Genomic DNA, 15,801 nt, shown 5'->3' with positions numbered 1-15,801 from the left:
TGCAAATCATAAGTTTTTATTGGGTCCTATACAGAAGAGAAATGCTCAGTTGTCAAAAAACTACAAACAGATCCCTGGCTCTGGGCTGTGTGGTGATAGCTGGATAAACCCCACCTGCCCCCAGGGCAAAGAGTCCTGGGGTCCAAGTGGAAACCCCAGACCACAGGAAATTCCATTTTGGGGTTTTCTCTCTTTTTTTTTTTTTTTTTTTTTTGTAAAAACCTGGACTGGAGAGTCTCTGGAGGACAACAACCCCCTGCGAGTATTGCCATTGGATATGACACACAGAGTGAAAACCCAAGGTGACAAACGGATCAGCCTGAAGGAGGGGGGCAATGGCTGGTCAGTGGTCTTTGCTCCCCCATCCCACGTCATGTAACAGTCCTTGAAGGCACGGCAGCACTGGCCAGGGGTAGCCCCTCCCATGGCGGGGGCTGGGCTGCAGCCCCCTGCCTTGCTCACCGCTGGCCAGCTCAGCCCAGTTTCCCCACAGCCAGGGGCTGGAGGGGCCTCCAGAACCCAGGAAGAGCTGCACAGTCCCACCTTCCCACCCCCAGCGGCCTCCTCCTGGGCTGGGACTGTCAGAGGGTGAGAAGACAGGCTGTGCCATCTGAGGCAACAGGGGTGGGGGCGGTGCTGTACTTCCAGGTTTGAGGGACAGGGTGCAGGCCGGGCAGGGAGGAGACACCTTTTGCAGATGCCCTGTCCCTCCACCTCAAAGTCACAGCTGTTCCTGGGCCCCTATTTAGCCTTAGTCAAGCATCTTCTTCTGAAGACCCAGCAGGCCCCACCCAGGGCCCAGGGGCAAGGCCAGGCCTGCAAGGGCTCAGGGGCTTCCCAGGAGAGGGAGCAGAGAAAAGCTCTGCTCCGGGGTGGGGATGGCTCTCGCCAGGGCCCAAGCCTTGAACCCAGAACTCAGGGAGCCTCAAAGTCAGGGCCTCTTCTTGGCCAGGCCTGCACAGGCGGGCACTGAGGCCAGGATGGGCACCAGGTAAAAAATCCCCCTCCCACACACACCACTATAGTCCTTCCCACCCATGTGCCCCCCCTTCATGGTACAGTCACAGAAGTGGCCGTCATGCTGGGAACAGGGGGTGATGGCAGTGTTGAGTTCAGGGATGCTAATGGTGGTCAACGCAGCTGTGGTGCCTATGCTGGGGTGCAGCAGTGTTGTGCTTCGCTGGGGTGGGGTGGGAGCTCCCAGGGGCCAGGGGCACCCCAAGTGGGAGGCCTCAGGCCTGGGGCCACACCACAGACCCTGGGCTACCTCTCAAGCCCCTGTCCCCTCAGTGGACAGGACAGGAGACTTCTCCCAACAGCCCTGAGTGTTTACAGATGGGGAAACTGAGGCAGAATAGGGCAAAAGCAGGGAGACCGGCTCAGAGAACTTTCTGGGCTCTGGAGACCCCTGTGCTTAGAGACCCTCTGCATCCCCACCCCAGCCCATCTGCCCCAGGACTGGGTGGGTGCAGCTGGACGCCCAGAGCCTGCTTTTACCCAGATAGGCAGGCATGCCCGGCACTGTTCCCCGCCCAGCCCAGTCCTCCCGGGCAGCAGGTGCTCTGCCAGGCCATCCTTCTTCCCTGGGCAGCCAGGGAGGAGCCGGAAGACGGAGAGGCTGAGGCTGCCGCGCCCTTGGCCCCGGGAGAGGGTGGCACTAGGCTGGGCCCGGTGGCGGAATCTTTGGTGCTTTGGTGCCCCCCGGGCTGCCCCACCTGCTCGGCGTCCGAGACGGGCCGTCGGGCCTAGGACGCGGAGCCCAAAGAGTCCGAGTGCAGCGTGACGTAGCCCGACGACTCGGACGGCGAGCTCAGGAAGCTGCTGGTGCTGCCGCCGCCGCCCGCCGCGCGCCAGCCCCCGGGCTCCCCCCACGACGCGCTCCGGCCGCTGCGCAGGGGCCTGGCGGGCGCAGGACCAGCCCGGCGCGGCACGGGACTCCGCCGCGCGCCCCCGCCGCCACCGGAGGGCGCCCGCGGCCAGGCGGGCTCCGCGCTGTCGGGGGTCCGGGGGCCGCCGGGAGGGAAGGGCCCCGGCGGGGCGGGCGGGCGGCGCAGGGCGTGCGGCTCGCGCTCGAAGGCGGTCAAGGCGAAGGCGTCGGGCAGCAGCGACGCCGAGGCGGAGCGGGCGCCAGGCCCGGGGCGGCGGCGCGGGCTGCCCGGGCTGCCGGGGGGCGAGTCGTGCGCGCGGCGCGGGCCGCCGTCCAAGGCCGGGGGCCGCAGCGAGAGCAGGCTCTCGGCCGAGCGGCGGCGCGGGCGGAACGGGGGCGCGTCCTCGGAGAAGGCCAGCAGGCTGCCGCGGCGGCCGTCGGGCCGGGCGGGCAGCACCAGCTGCGCCAGGGCGACCAGGTCCTCGCCGGAGCCCCAGCGGGGCAGGAAAGCGGGCAGCGGCACGGCGGCCCACACGTCCGCGTCGTCGTGGGAGAAGCGCCGCGTGGGCGGGACCTAAAGGGACAGGACTGGCCTTACCGGGCGCCTAGGGGCCTCGGGCTGACTGACCCCTGGGAACTGGGGACAGAGCCTCCCCATGGGGCAGATGGCCTGGGCCGCGGGCACCCTGGTTCAGAGCTGAGATTTGGGACAAATGACAACTTCTCCAAGCCTGTTTTATCATCTGAAGCTTGGGCCGGTTGGGGAGACAATCACTTGGGGGTGGGGTGGTGCCAAGCCCCAAGGAAATGACTTGGCCCAGGTGGACCACTCTCCCAGAGCCCAGGAGAGTCTGGAGGCAGGGGCTGGGGGTTCCAGCCTGAGCCCACCCGCACAGGCTCTGTGACCCACCTCCTGCCGGCCCTTGTAGGCTATGAGCCAAGCCACCTCCTAGAGCTGGAGAGGGCTTGGGGAGAAACGCTGCCAGGAGGCTCCCAGGCCCCGCCCATCCCTACCTGCAGGTACTGCATTTTGTCCTCCTGCAGAGGCTGCAGCGGGTAGAGCTGGGGCAGGCCCTCCTCCAGGGCAGAGAGCTCATACTTGCCCGTCCGGTCCAGTGGCACGAAGTCACCCCTGTAGCCACAGTCAAGGGAGCGTTCCAACACCAGGTCCGGGGGCGCACCGCCCTCCAGGCTGGGCTCTGCGGGGTGAGGCAGGCACTCAGGGGATCTGCGAGTGAGTGCCAGGGACCCCCACAAACCCACATAGGGCAGGGGGCTTGGCCAGCTATCAAGGAGTGAGCAGCGTCCTGGGTTTGAATCCCGGCTCTGCCACCCTCATCATTTAGAATATGGGCTGGGGCCTGAGTTTACCTGGAGAGCTCCTGGGGGGACTAAACAATACCCACCCAGGACTGACAGTGCCTGGCCTGGAACAAGGGCTCAGCCCAGGGTGAGGCTGCTACAGCTCAGGGGCAGACAGGCCCTGGGTCTGTATGCAGGAGCCCCTGGGGTGGGTCACCAGGGGACCCCAAAAGTTGGGGGGTGAGCATGGGAGCTTGGTGGAATGGATCCTGAACATCTCATAACTGGAGTCCCAGGGCAGCTGCACCAGGTGAAAAGAGCCCCATGGGACACCCAACCCTTGGGTCCCTTAGGGATTCAGGTACATCCCGGGAAGATACAGGGGGTGTCTGGGGTTGCCAGAATGGGGTGACCCAAGTGCCATGGGGGTTCCCTGGCAGCTGCTTTTCTGCTGACTGCAGGGACCTTGCCCAGATGCTGCCCTCCCCTGGGGGCCACCCTCACCGTCGTCTGAGTCCTCGTTATTGGCCATGAGGGCCATGCACTTCTCCCAGACGGCCTTGACGTCAGCACGGTAGCGGTCACAGGCCCAGAGGAACACGGGAAGCAGCAGGGTCTGGGTCACGGAGCACCACAGCACACTCAGCGCCATCCAAGGCGCCGAGGCGTCCGCCCGCAGGCTGCTGAAGCTCACCACCTGTGGGCACACCACACACCTGGCATGCCACGTCCCCTCGCACCTGTCCCACTGCTGGGGAAGGCGGCGGCCACAGGCAGAAATGCAAGCTGCTGGGAGGGAAAGAGCCAGCATGTGGAAGGGGGAGCCTGGCACCCCAAGACTGCTCAGTGGCCAAGATCAGCAACTGTGACCCTGCGTGTGCACAGCCCTTCACAGTGTACCGTGCAGAACTCGGCGTCCATCCCCTTGCCTCACCTTGACCTTCCCAGCCCTTGGGATCAAGGCCAGCTCCCCAGCAGACCTGCTGCTCCAGCCACCACCACCCCTCCCCATGACTGCCCTGGTGAGGGGTGGGGGCAGGGATCACCACCCCCTTCTGGGGGTCTGCGGTCTTGTGATTTAGAGACCCTTTTGCCACCACCCTGCTCCTCCACGTCTAGTGGCCTCGGGCCCAGGAGAGAACCAAAGGGCAGGTTCTGAAAACCAGAGTTCAGCCCAGGAGCTCTGGGTCCCTCCCAGGCAGCCCTCATCTCCCTCCCCCAGGGGCTCCTCACTGTGTCCCGCCCCTGAAGAGAGACATTTGATCATTCCCCCCAGTAGAGTGGAAGTGGGCATGGTGCAGACATCATAAGGATTCTGCCACTGGCGAGCTGTGTGACCTTCCAAAAGCTGCTGAACCTCTCTGAGGCTGTTCTTCATCTTGCCAGTGGGCTAAGATTACCCCACATCAGAGGGCGAGGCAGAGAATCCACATATCTGTAATGTGCCCGAAGCACGGGGTGGACCCCTTGAACGGCACCCCTCTCCCTGTCCTGAAGGGGAGCTGGGGTGGGCCCCTTCCCCTGCTCCCAGGCTAAGCGTGCCGTCCTGCTGCCCCCACATTGCTCTGGGTCTGCAGGGCCCCTTCATACATGCTCCTTCCCTGTTGGCACAGCTGGTACAGATGGGGACACTGGGCCCCACTGCACACCTGAGGGCCCTGCAGTCTGGGGGTAACTGGCCTGTTGGGGGCAAGGGGCAGCTGGAGGTGGGGCTGTGGCCGAGCAGGATACCTGGCCCTGAGGCCACCACCCTGCCAGTCACCTCTCCAAGCTGATGTCCTGATGTCTCCAGGGACACAGCCCCACCCAGATGCCCGATTGAAACTTCTCAGGCCAGTCCTTGCCCTTCGTGCCCTCCCTCTCCCACTGAGGACCCTTCAGGGGGTTGGGCCGGAGCCCCTGGGTGGGAGGGACGTCATTCATGGGCCAGGGCAGCTTCCAGCCTCACGGAGAGGAGCCTCGGGCAGCCCCACTGGACCTTGGACCCTTGTCAGCAGGGCCTTCCTAGGTGGGCCCTCATCTTGACCTTCCCCAGCCCTTGGGATCAAGTCCCAAGGACAGTGTCCCCTACCCGCCAAATCGAAGCCCCTGTGTCTACCCCAGGAACCCCAGGGCATGAGCCCACCTGCCATACCCTCCACACCAAATGGGTCTCGGGAGGGAAGGAAGTTCCCTGTGGTGTGGCAGAAAGATGCAGGCACTGCAGCCACCTGGTGTGGGTTCAAATCCCCTCACAGCCACCCCAACTTTTGGAGAGTTGTTTTTACCTCTGAACCTCAGTTTCTCAATCTGTAAAATGGGGATGATGATAATGTCTGTCCCTCTTTAAGGACTGGGTTTGCAGATCCAACCACAAAGGACCAGCAATATGGCCAGCCCCAGTCTGTCCCAGAGACCCCCCCCCCACCGCCCTCCACCGGCCCCCCACTCACGCACCAGCACGGGGAAGCCCACGAGGCAGTCGTAGATGACCACGATCGTGGCCACAAGGCCCGTGATCTGCAGCGAGGTTTTGGCGGGCTCCGAGCCGTCGATGGAGGAGCGGCGCTTGCCCTGTGCATCTTCCACCACGATGGTGGGCACGGTGAAGGCACGGCCGTCCGCCCGGCGTCCTGCCCACACGGCCAGCGTCTGGAACAGGGCGACGGCCGTGCAGCCCACGCCCATGGCCACGCTGCCGCCCACCAGCAGCACGAAGCAGACACCGAAGCCGAGGCCGATCTCGGCCACAATGAAGCGGCAGCCGTGGGCGTAGAAGCGCTCGCGGGTGTCGTGCCAGCCGACGGCGGGCAGGGCTGACAGGGTGAAGGACACCATCCAGATGCCCATGACCGTGTGCACCGCCTGCTTCTTGGCGTTGCTCAGCCTGTTCCGGGCGGGCGGGAGGGACCGGGCGTTACTCCCAGGGGATATCAGGCACTTTGTCACACCTCCCCTCGCCAAGCATTTCTGCGCTGGACCCACGCACACCCCCATGCGCACACCCCAGGTGCACACCCCATCGGAGCCTCCCTGCACGCCCCAGCATGCCCACACGGGGGCACTGTCCCCCACACCGAGGCAGTCACGCTCGCCTCCCTGCCCACCTGTCTCCCCTCTGGTCTAGGGACCCCCAGCGCACGGGCTCATGCTGCTTGGAGCCCTGTCCCCGGAGCTCACCGGTAGTTGACAGGCCAGAGGACCATCCACATGCGGTGGTAGGACAGGGAGGTGACGGAGAAGCAGGTGGCCAGGGTGAGGGTGTAGAAGGTGGAGACGAAGACCTTGCAGAGGCCCTCGTTCCACTCGTAGTCGGGGTGCTGCCGCCGCAGCTGCACCACGGCGTAGGTGGCGATGGGCACTGCCACGGTGAGCATGTGGGTGGCCGCGAGCGTGCACAGCAGGAACTCCAGAGGCTTCCACTTCTTCTGCTTGGCGCCAACGCTGAGGATGCCCCAGGCGTTGGCCAGCAGGGACAGGCCCCCGCACGCCAGCCAGCCCACCGCGCTGCCAGGCAGCCGCCACTCATCACTCATGGTGCAGGCCGGGGCCGGCGGGCGGCTGGGGCATCGTCCTCGCAGCCAGGCCTCGGCTTGGAGCAGCGCCCGTCACACGCAGTGGCTCCTGGGCGCTGGGGACCACAAGCATCTGCAGAGGGGAGATGGACGCTCTGGGGAGGGTCCCCCAGTGGGCAGTTACCGGCCAGCCCTGGCTCAAGCAGGGCAGCATCACCTGCCCCTCTACCCGCCGGGGGCTCCCGCCCCTGACACCCATGGGCCTGCATACTGGGGAAGCCGGTATGTGCCGCTCCCTCCCTTCCGCCCACCTGTGCTGACGGCCTGGAATCTGGGCTTCCCTGCAGGCTGCCTGCGTCTGGGGGAGCAGCCCGGCTGGCCTGGCTGGGCCTCTTGCCCCAACAGTGCCCCACAACAAGCCCTCTTGCCTTGGAAAACCCCGAAATCCTCATGCGGCTCACAGTGGGCTGCCCGAGTGGGCATCTTGGGGCCCCACACTCTAATTTGTCCCACTTCATCTGGCCAGATGAGGACATGCCTGGCAGGAGAATGTCCCTGAATCTCCCACCCCTGACCTGCAGGGAAGGGGGATCGGTCACCATTTTCATGCCCACCCTGGGAGGGGCAGCCTGCCTGTCCAGCCAGTCCCAGCTGGCCTTCCACTGCTGGACACTCTGGGCGGGCTCTGGCACAGGCCCAGGCTGGGGTTCGAATGCAGCTCCAGCATACACCCACCAAGTACGCAGGTTTGCACTTGTGAGCCAGGGTCCTTCTCTACAAAGGGGACCGTAGTGCTTCCTCCAGAGCTGAGCTGGGGTAGACAGATGCCACGTCCCTAAAGCTCTGGACCCAGGTCTCACACAGCAGTGCACTGGGGGAGCGGTCAGTATTACATACTGAGCCTGGGTCTGGCACATAATAGGTGCTCCGCTGGAATGGTTACCATTATGTACTGAGCCCAGGTCTTGGCAGGTACTCTGGGGGAACAGTCAATATTGTGTACTGAGCCTGGGTCTCAGTGGGTACTCTAGGAAAGTGATTAATATGTACTGAGCCTGGGTCTGGTACACAATGGGTGCTCTGCTAGAATAGTCAGTATCATGTACTGAGCCCATGTCTCGGGCAGGTATTCTGGGGGAACAGTCAGTATTGTGTACTGAGCCTGGGTCTCAGCAGGTGCTCGAGGGGAGTGATCAGTATTATGCACTGAGCCTGGGTCTGGTACATAATGGGTGCTCTGCCAGAATGGTCAGTATTATGTGCCGAGCCCAGGTCTTGGCAGGTACTGTGGGAGAGCAGCTGGTATTCGCAGGGGGTGCTCTGGGTGAATGGTAAGTATTAGGCACTGGATGTCTTGGACATCACAGGCCTGGACACAGCCCAGAGACCAGATGCAGACCCCAAGGAGGAACTGCCCACGGCCTCTGGATGCAAGCCGGTTTTTTAGGATGCAGGGAAGAGGCCCACGTGGGCGAGGCCCCCATCCTGCCAGAAGGCTGGGCAGTGAGTCCCTCCTTGCCTCTCCCCAGCCCGGCAGCCCTCAGCCGCCTCCCTGTGCGCAGATCTGACCTGTCCCTCTGGCACGAGGTCCCAGAGCAGGCGGCATGGGGAGAAGCACGGCCCTAGCTCAGACCGCCTGTGTGCTGCACTCGGCCCTTTCCCCTGGAGAGCCGCTTTAGTCCTGCTTGCAGCAGTTTTCATGCACCCCACACGCATGAGCTCTAAATGTCCCAGACTTCGCCATGTTTCCCCCAGGGGACTGGGCTTCTCCAGGCTTGGGACAGAGGGGCTTTGCTGCCCTCTCCAAGTCCCCTTGTCCTCAGGACAGAGAACCCCACACCATCCCGGCTGGTCAGTGGGTGTCCCTGTGCTTGTCTTGTCCTTAGGTCTGTCTGTGTTCTGACCCCCATGGACTCCAGGGGATCCCTGAAGGCCATGTCTCATTCACCACTGCCCCCCATCCTTGGCCTGCCCCAGGCCCCTGCCCCAAGGAAGGAGTCTAGTCTGGATGACACCAACGTCCTTTAATGGCTGCTGCGGGGAGGGGGTGTCTCTCCAAACATTAGGTTTCGGCTTGCAGAGCGGCCCCCCATTCCCCATCCTGGACCTGGTGTGGGAGGCGGGGCTGCCTGTCTGATCCCCACCAGTCATTCCTGTGCCACCCTAACTGCAGCGTACAGAGGCTGCGGGATATAGGGGCTGCCCGGACCTCAACCAGCTCCTTCGTACCTCAGTTTTCTCCTCTGTAAGCAGGAGAAAACAGTATCCACCTCACACATTAAATGAGCTATTCCAGGCAAAGAGCTTAGAGAGGAGTCACTCCGGCACACAGTTCGTGCTCAGTAAAGTCTTGCCATGCAAACTTCTGTTCCAGAGTCCTCCTAGCTCACTGAGCTTTGCTGTCTATGAACTTGGAGGCTGTAGGTGAGCTTCAGACCTGCAGGTGTACCCACGTTCACCCCATACAGAACCTGGGACAGACCACGTTCAGGGTGAGGAGGCCAGAGGCTGCCTCCAGCTTCTGGGTGAAGCCTGTCCCCCATCCCCAGTGGGGTGCCAGAAGATGAAGACAGACTACAGGGACATAATCAAATAGGAACCCCGAGTCAGCGGGCATCCCGGCAGTGGGCATCTTTCTTCCTCTGCCATCAGATTGGGAGGCCTTCCCTCCGATGCCATCTGACCCGTTAGTCCAGGCCAGCCCCAGCCCGCCCTGCCTGCCTGCTGATCCCTGGTGGAGGGCAGAGGGGAGTGCCATGCCCAGATCTGAACCCCAGCTTGCCTGTCACCAAAGTCCTTGCCTCCCAAGCCCTACATAGTGTTTGGGAACAAGGCACTTTTTGTTCCGGGAGCTGAGGCTGTCTTTTTGAGCCTCCTCTGCTTGAGGGATGGGTTCTACTGTCCCCACGTTGCAGATGGGAAGATGACGCTCAGAGAGGCTCAGGGACGTGACACAGTGACTCAGTGAGGCAGTGGCAGGGCTGGGCCGGGGACCCCTGGGCGGAGGGTCCTGGGATAGAGAGGGAATGTCACTAAGGCAGGGGACGTAGGTAGCGGTTCTCCAACTGCAGAGTGAAAGGGGGCTGGCTGGCGGGGTCACAGCGTCCCTGCCTCCAGGTTGCGCCCACAGCCCCGGCCCCACACACCCGCCGTTCATCTTCGCGGGGAGCTGCCCGCCCTCTGCGGGGAAGTTTCCCACGCATCACACTCAGAGCTTCCCCGCAGCACCGGGCCCGGAGCCCCTCCCGCGCAGCGCGGGGCGGACTGTCCCCGAGCCGGGCCGGGACCCACCCGCGCGGCGGTGACGCCCCCCGCGGGGCCCGGGCGTGACGTCACGGCCCAGGGCCAATGGGGCCGCGCGGCCACGGGGCTCTGTTGCGCCACCAGGAGAGCCCAGAACTTGAAAGGATTCCCCGGCTCGGGCAGCGCCCGCGGGGCTCGCGCGGGGCTGGGCCGGGGCTCCCGCCGCCCAGGGTGCGGCTGTCCCCGCCGAGCCGCCGCGTCTCCCGCCCGCCGCCACCTCAACCGGCCCCGGCCCCCGGGCTCCGACCCCCGCCGTCCTCCCCGGCGCGCCCCCGCTGCGGGGCCCCCTGTCCCGCCCAGCCCCGTGGGCGCGCCCGGGCGGCGGTGCCGGGAACCAAACGCCGGCGGGACCGCGGCCCCCCAGCGCCCCCCGGGCTGCCGCTGCGCAGGGGGACTCTGAGGATCCCCAATCCCGGGGGCGGCGCAGCCAGGCCGGAGGGAGGGCCCGGCCCCGGGGGAGTCACCCCGGAGGTCAAGTTGGGGGCCCCTCCCACCGAGCCCGCGGCCCACCGAGCCGGGTCCTCCCGCCCGGCCGCCCCTGGAGAGGGCGGCGGCGCTCACCGTGTAGTCGGGCGCCCGGGGCTCCTGCGCGCTGCTCCCGCCTCCGGCTCCGGCTCCGGCTGCGGCTCCCGCGCCCCCCGGCTGAGCGCGGGCCGCCGGGGGCCGCGGGGCTGCCTGGCGGCGGAGCGGCCCGCGGGCCGGGGCATCCTCGCGGCGGCCGCCAATGGCCGGCGCGCTCCGCTCCACTCGCCGCTCGCTCAGCCCCGCCGCCCGCCCCTCCCTCCCCGCCGCCGCCGCGCTCCGCTCCCGCCGCTCGGCTCGGCTGCGCTGACTGGCGCGGCGCTCCCCGGGCGGCCGGGGGCGGGGGGCGGAGCAGGGCGCAAGCCTCAGCCAGGCGGCCTCCGCGCCGCCCCGCCCCGGCCCCGCCCCGTCGGTCGGTCGGTCAGTCCGTGGGTCCCTCCGGCAGTGCTGAAGGCGCGGCCCCAGGTCCGGCGGCCCCGCCCCCAGCCGCCCCCTCCGCGAGGCTGGGGTCCCGGGACTCCCGGGCCGCGCCGCTGTGGTCCACTCCCTTCGCCGTCTCGGGGTGGTCCCAGGCCAGAGCTTTGCGGGGTTGCGGGCCTCGGACAGGAAGGGACAATCAGAACCCGGCGCTGGGGGGTGCGGGGTTCCGGAGGCCTTCCCGGAGGAAGCCACAGCTAGGATGCGCCATCGGGTGGGGGTGTGCCGAGGACGCGCAGGCCTGGCGGAGGAGCTGGGAGTCCTAGGGGGTGCAGGGCGGCCGGGCTAAGGATTTAAACTCATCCTCAGGCCTTGGGGGTCCGCCGAGGAGAAGGTGCACGTCCCCCAGGACTGCTGGCGATCGCCCTTCCCCCCACGGGCTCAGGACCGTTCACCTCAATGCCCAGACCATGCAGCTGGGAGAGGCCGCAGCCAGGGCAGGCCCTGGCCATCTCCCCTCCCTCCCTTCCTCAGGGGCACCCCCTCCCCATTAGACCACCCAGGTGCCACTCAGTCTGTCACCAGTAGGGGGACAGCTTCAGTTGTCTTAAGGGGTCTTGCAGTGACCCCTCAGAACCACGAGGGTGGCCCGCAGCATCTTGTCCTCACGTCCAGCCCAGCAGAATGGAAGTTCTTGGACCATCCCCACCCCCATCTCCCTTGGGGAGAAGGCACAAGGCTTCCGGGACCACTCAGGGCTGTGCAGCACTGCACAATCCTCCCAGGGTGTGGGGGTGCATCCATGAATGGGCAGCCCCTGTGTCCAGAGGACAGTGGTCACCTGACCACGATGAGACCAAAACCAGCTGCAGACAAACAGCCACTGGGCACTTTCCCGTGCTGGGCAGGTCCACCCCCATCCTCCATGGTCTGGCTCCCAAACCTGCGTAAACGGTCTCCACCCCAGAACAGCTGGACAGTCAGGAGGCAGCTTGTGGGGGCCCCGGGGTGTGCTGCAGGGGCAGTCTCACGAGACAGACGTAAAGGTGTTCATATGAAAAGGTGCCACAAGAACAGGTGGCGCTGTGCCACCAGCCATGTGTGCCCCCTGGGGTGGTCAGGGCTGTCAGCCTGACCCTGATGGGGACAGGCCAGCTCCCTGCCGAGGCGCCCTGCTCATAAGTAGGCCGCAAGCAGAGGGAGGCTCGCCAGGGCCGCTGCTGGCCACGTGTGGCATTTCTAAGGCAAACTGCCCCTCATTGTGAGACAGAGGTGATGGGCCCCTCTGATGCTCAACTGGCAGAGGGCAGTACGCCCCACGCCAGTGGCCCCAAGCTCCCCTCTGCCAGCTGGGCTTGTCCCCTGCTGCCTGTACCAGTACCCCTGGCCCTGGACTCAGCTGACCCCAAGAAGTGAGGTGGGGAGAGTGGGCCTTTGATGGTGGCCTCGCAGGCCTGATTTGTGCAACCCTGTCGGGCCCTGCATCACGGGGACCGTACCCAGGCTCTGCAAATCCCCCCAGCTGCCCTGCACCATGCAACGGAGGTACCTGGCCTGTCCCAAGCCACCTAGAGGTGTGGGCAGCCAGGACCCAAAAAGGAAGGCAAATGCCAGGGCCCACTTTCTGTGACCGAGGGTGGCCATAGCTGCCTGGGGACCCGCTCCCCTTGCCGGGGCCTCGGCTCAGGCACTCTGGGGACAGCAGAGCTGGCTCTGGACTCACAGGCTTTGGTCCAGCTGGCCCAGGCTGGGCTGTTCCGAGCCTGGGGCCCCCACTGCTGCCTGGGGCCGGCCTCCGGGGGTGCCGAGGAGCAGGCGGGGTGACTGAGGCCGCCTGCTGCAGAGCGAGTTCCCTTCCCAGGGCTCCCAGGCAGGAAACAACCACGTCAGCCAGGATGGGGCCCAGGACAGATTGCGGAGGCTCTTGGCCGGCTGTCTCTGCACATCTGGAGCCCCATCCCTCTCCAGGGGCCTGAGAGAGCCCTGTGCAAGGCCGCAGCTGCCAGTGGCCGACTCCTCCAGGCGGCGGGACAGATGTCAGGCTGCGGGGATGCTGTTCCAGCTGCCGCCCCAGGGTGCCGGGCAGAGGGGCCTTTCACAGTCGGGCTGGGGGTGTGTCCTGCCTTGGCAGCTTCCCTGCCCCTGAGGCCACTGGGCCAGACGCACAGATACACAGTGACACAGGCAGGGACCCTCACAGCACACATGCGCACACACACATACAAGATCAGACACAGTGACCCAGGCAGGGACCCTCGCAGCACACACGCACGCACACACATACACGCTGTCAGACACAGTGACATAGGCAGGGACCCTCACAGCACACACGCACACACACACATACACTGTCAGACACAGTGACACAGGCAGGGACCCTCGCAGCGCGCACACACACACAGACACACATACACGCTGTCAGACACAGTGACACAGGCAGGGACCCTCACAGCACACACGCGCATACACACACACACACACTGTCAGACACAGTGACACAGGCAGGGACCCTCGCAGCACACACGCGTGCACACACACACACATACATACACACTGTCAGACACAGTGACACAGGCAGGGACCCTCACAGCACACACGCGCATACACACACACACACTGTCAGACACAGTGACACAGGCAGGGACCCTCGCAGCACACATGCGCACACACACACACGCTGTCAGACACAGTGACACAGGCAGGGACCCTCACACACACACGCGCATACACACACATATACATACAAGCTGTCAGACACAGTGACACAGGCAGGGACCCTCGCAGCACACACACACACATACACACACACACACACACACATTCTCAGACACAGTGACACGGGCAGGGACCCTCACAGCACACACGCGCATACACACACACATACATACACGCTGTCAGACACAGTGACACAGGGAGGGACCCTCACAGCACACACGTGCGCACACACACACACGCTGTCACAGTGACACAGGCAGGGACCCTCACAGCACACACGCGCACACACACACACACACAGTCAGACACAGTGACACAGGCAGGGACCCTCACAGCACACACACACACACACACACACACACACATATGCTGTCAGACACAGTGACACAGGCAGGGACCCTCACAGCACACACGCGCATACACACACACATACATACACGCTGTCAGACACAGTGACACAGGCAGGGACCCTCGCAGCACACACGTGCACACACACAGAGTCAGACACAGTGACCCGGGCAGGGACCCTCACAGCACACATGCGCATACACACACACATACATACACACTGTCAGACACAGTGACACAGGCAGGGACCCTCGCAGCACACACACACACACACACACACACACACAGTCAGACACAGCAACACAGGCAGGGACCCTCGCAGCACACATGCGCGCACACACACACACACACGCTGTCACAGTGACACAGGCAGGGACCCTCACAGCACACACGCGCGCGCGCGCGCACACACACACACACACACACAGTCAGACACAGTGACACAGGCAGGGACCCTCACAGCACACACACACACACACACACATGCTGTCAGACACAGTGACACAGGCAGGGACCCTTGCAGCACACACGCGCACACACACACATACATACACGCTGTCAGACACAGTGACACAGGCAGGGACCCTCGCAGCACACACGCACACACACACACATACATACACGCTGTCAGACACAGTGACACAGGCAGGGACCCTCGCAGCGCACACACACACATATACATACACGCTGTCAGACACAGTGACACAGGGAGGGACCTTCGCAGCACACGCACACACACACACACACACACAGTCAGACACAGTGACACAGGCAGGGACCCTCACAGCACACACACACACACACATATGCTGTCAGACACAGTGACACAGTCAGGGACCCTTGCAGCACACATGCGCACACACACACATACATACACGCTGTCAGACACAGTGATACAGGCAAGGACCCTCGCAGCACGCACACACACACACACACACACACACACTCTCAGACACAGTGACACGGGCAGGGACCCTCACAGCACACACGCGCATACACACACACATACATACACGCTGTCAGACACAGCGACACAGCGAGGGACCCTCGCAGCACACACGCGCGCACACACACACACACACACACTGTCAGACACAGCGACACAGGCAGGGACCCTCGCAGCACACTCGCGCGCACACACACACACGCTGTCACAGTGACACAGGCAGGGACCCTCACAGCACACATGCGCACACACACACACACAGACACAGTGACACAGGCAGGGACCCTCACAGCACACACGCGCATACACACACACATACATACACGCTGTCAGACACAGTGACACAGGCAGGGACCCTCGCAGCACACACGCGCATACACACACACATACATACACGCTATCAGACACAGTGACACAGGCAGGGACCCTCGCAGCGCGCGCGCGCACACACACACACACACACAGACACAGTGACACAGGCAGGGACCCTCATAGCACACACGCGCATACACACACACATACATACACGCTATCAGACACAGTGACACAGGCAGGGACCCTCACAGCACACACGCGCACATGCACATACACGCTTTGAGACACAGTGACACGGGCAGGGACTCTCACAGCACGCATGCACACACACATATACATGCTGTCAGACACAGTGACACAGGCACACACTCTGACACACAGATCCCCTCGTGTCACCACCGCTGACAAAGACACACTCTGACCCCCAGGTGGCCACCCCACAAGCCAACCCCTGCCGAGGGCAGGCTGGGTGAGAGCCAGCAGTGGTGGGGGGAGGGGAGCTCCCACCGCAGATGTGGGGCCTCTGGGCAGTCCTTCCAGAAGATTCCCCTGCTGCTTCCTCCCAAGGGCCA

The 15,801-nt window shown here is 64.2% G+C and overlaps 1 protein-coding gene across 3 annotated transcripts; it reads right to left on the bottom strand.

The window, feature by feature from the left end:
• On the bottom strand, window positions 1-10,679 carry GPR153 (G protein-coupled receptor 153). Of its 3 annotated transcripts, XM_037828661.1 has the most exons (6): window positions 10,528-10,679; window positions 6,329-6,796; window positions 5,606-6,035; window positions 3,674-3,866; window positions 2,971-3,066; window positions 1-2,441 (listed from the first exon to the last, which is right to left on the bottom strand). In XM_037828661.1, the coding sequence occupies exons 2-6, from the start codon at window positions 6,682-6,684 to the stop codon at window positions 1,330-1,332; spliced, it is 2,187 nt and encodes a 728-aa protein (XP_037684589.1). In that variant the 5' UTR covers window positions 6,685-6,796; window positions 10,528-10,679; the 3' UTR covers window positions 1-1,329. The 3 variants fall into 3 exon arrangements, with proteins under 3 accessions (XP_037684589.1, XP_037684588.1, XP_037684590.1); XM_037828660.1 differs by lacking the exon at window positions 10,528-10,679 and having other exon boundaries at window positions 6,329-6,954; XM_037828662.1 differs by lacking the exon at window positions 10,528-10,679 and having other exon boundaries at window positions 1,600-2,441; window positions 2,882-3,066; window positions 6,329-6,684.
• Window positions 10,680-15,801: the final 5,122 nt, after the last annotated feature.

This window comes from Choloepus didactylus, chromosome 2, assembly GCF_015220235.1.
Source record: "Choloepus didactylus isolate mChoDid1 chromosome 2, mChoDid1.pri, whole genome shotgun sequence".
Lineage (NCBI taxonomy): Eukaryota > Metazoa > Chordata > Mammalia > Pilosa > Megalonychidae > Choloepus > Choloepus didactylus.
This window is presented reverse-complemented; position numbering and strand designations above follow the sequence as displayed.

What these genes read in the sequence shown, in the direction of transcription:
- GPR153 (XM_037828661.1), bottom strand. Translation starts at nt 6,684, where the DNA reads ATGAGTGATGAGTGGCGGCTGCCTGGCAGCGCGGTGGGCTGGCTGGCG. An exon ending in TCGTGGGCTTCCCCGTGCTG is followed by an intron (nt 3,867 to 5,605) that starts GTGCGTGAGTGG and finishes GTGTGCCCACAG; the next exon opens with GTGGTGAGCTTCAGCAGCCT. An exon ending in CGTGCCACTGGACCGGACGG is followed by an intron (nt 2,442 to 2,970) that starts GCAAGTATGAGC and finishes CTGTCCCTTTAG; the next exon opens with GTCCCGCCCACGCGGCGCTT.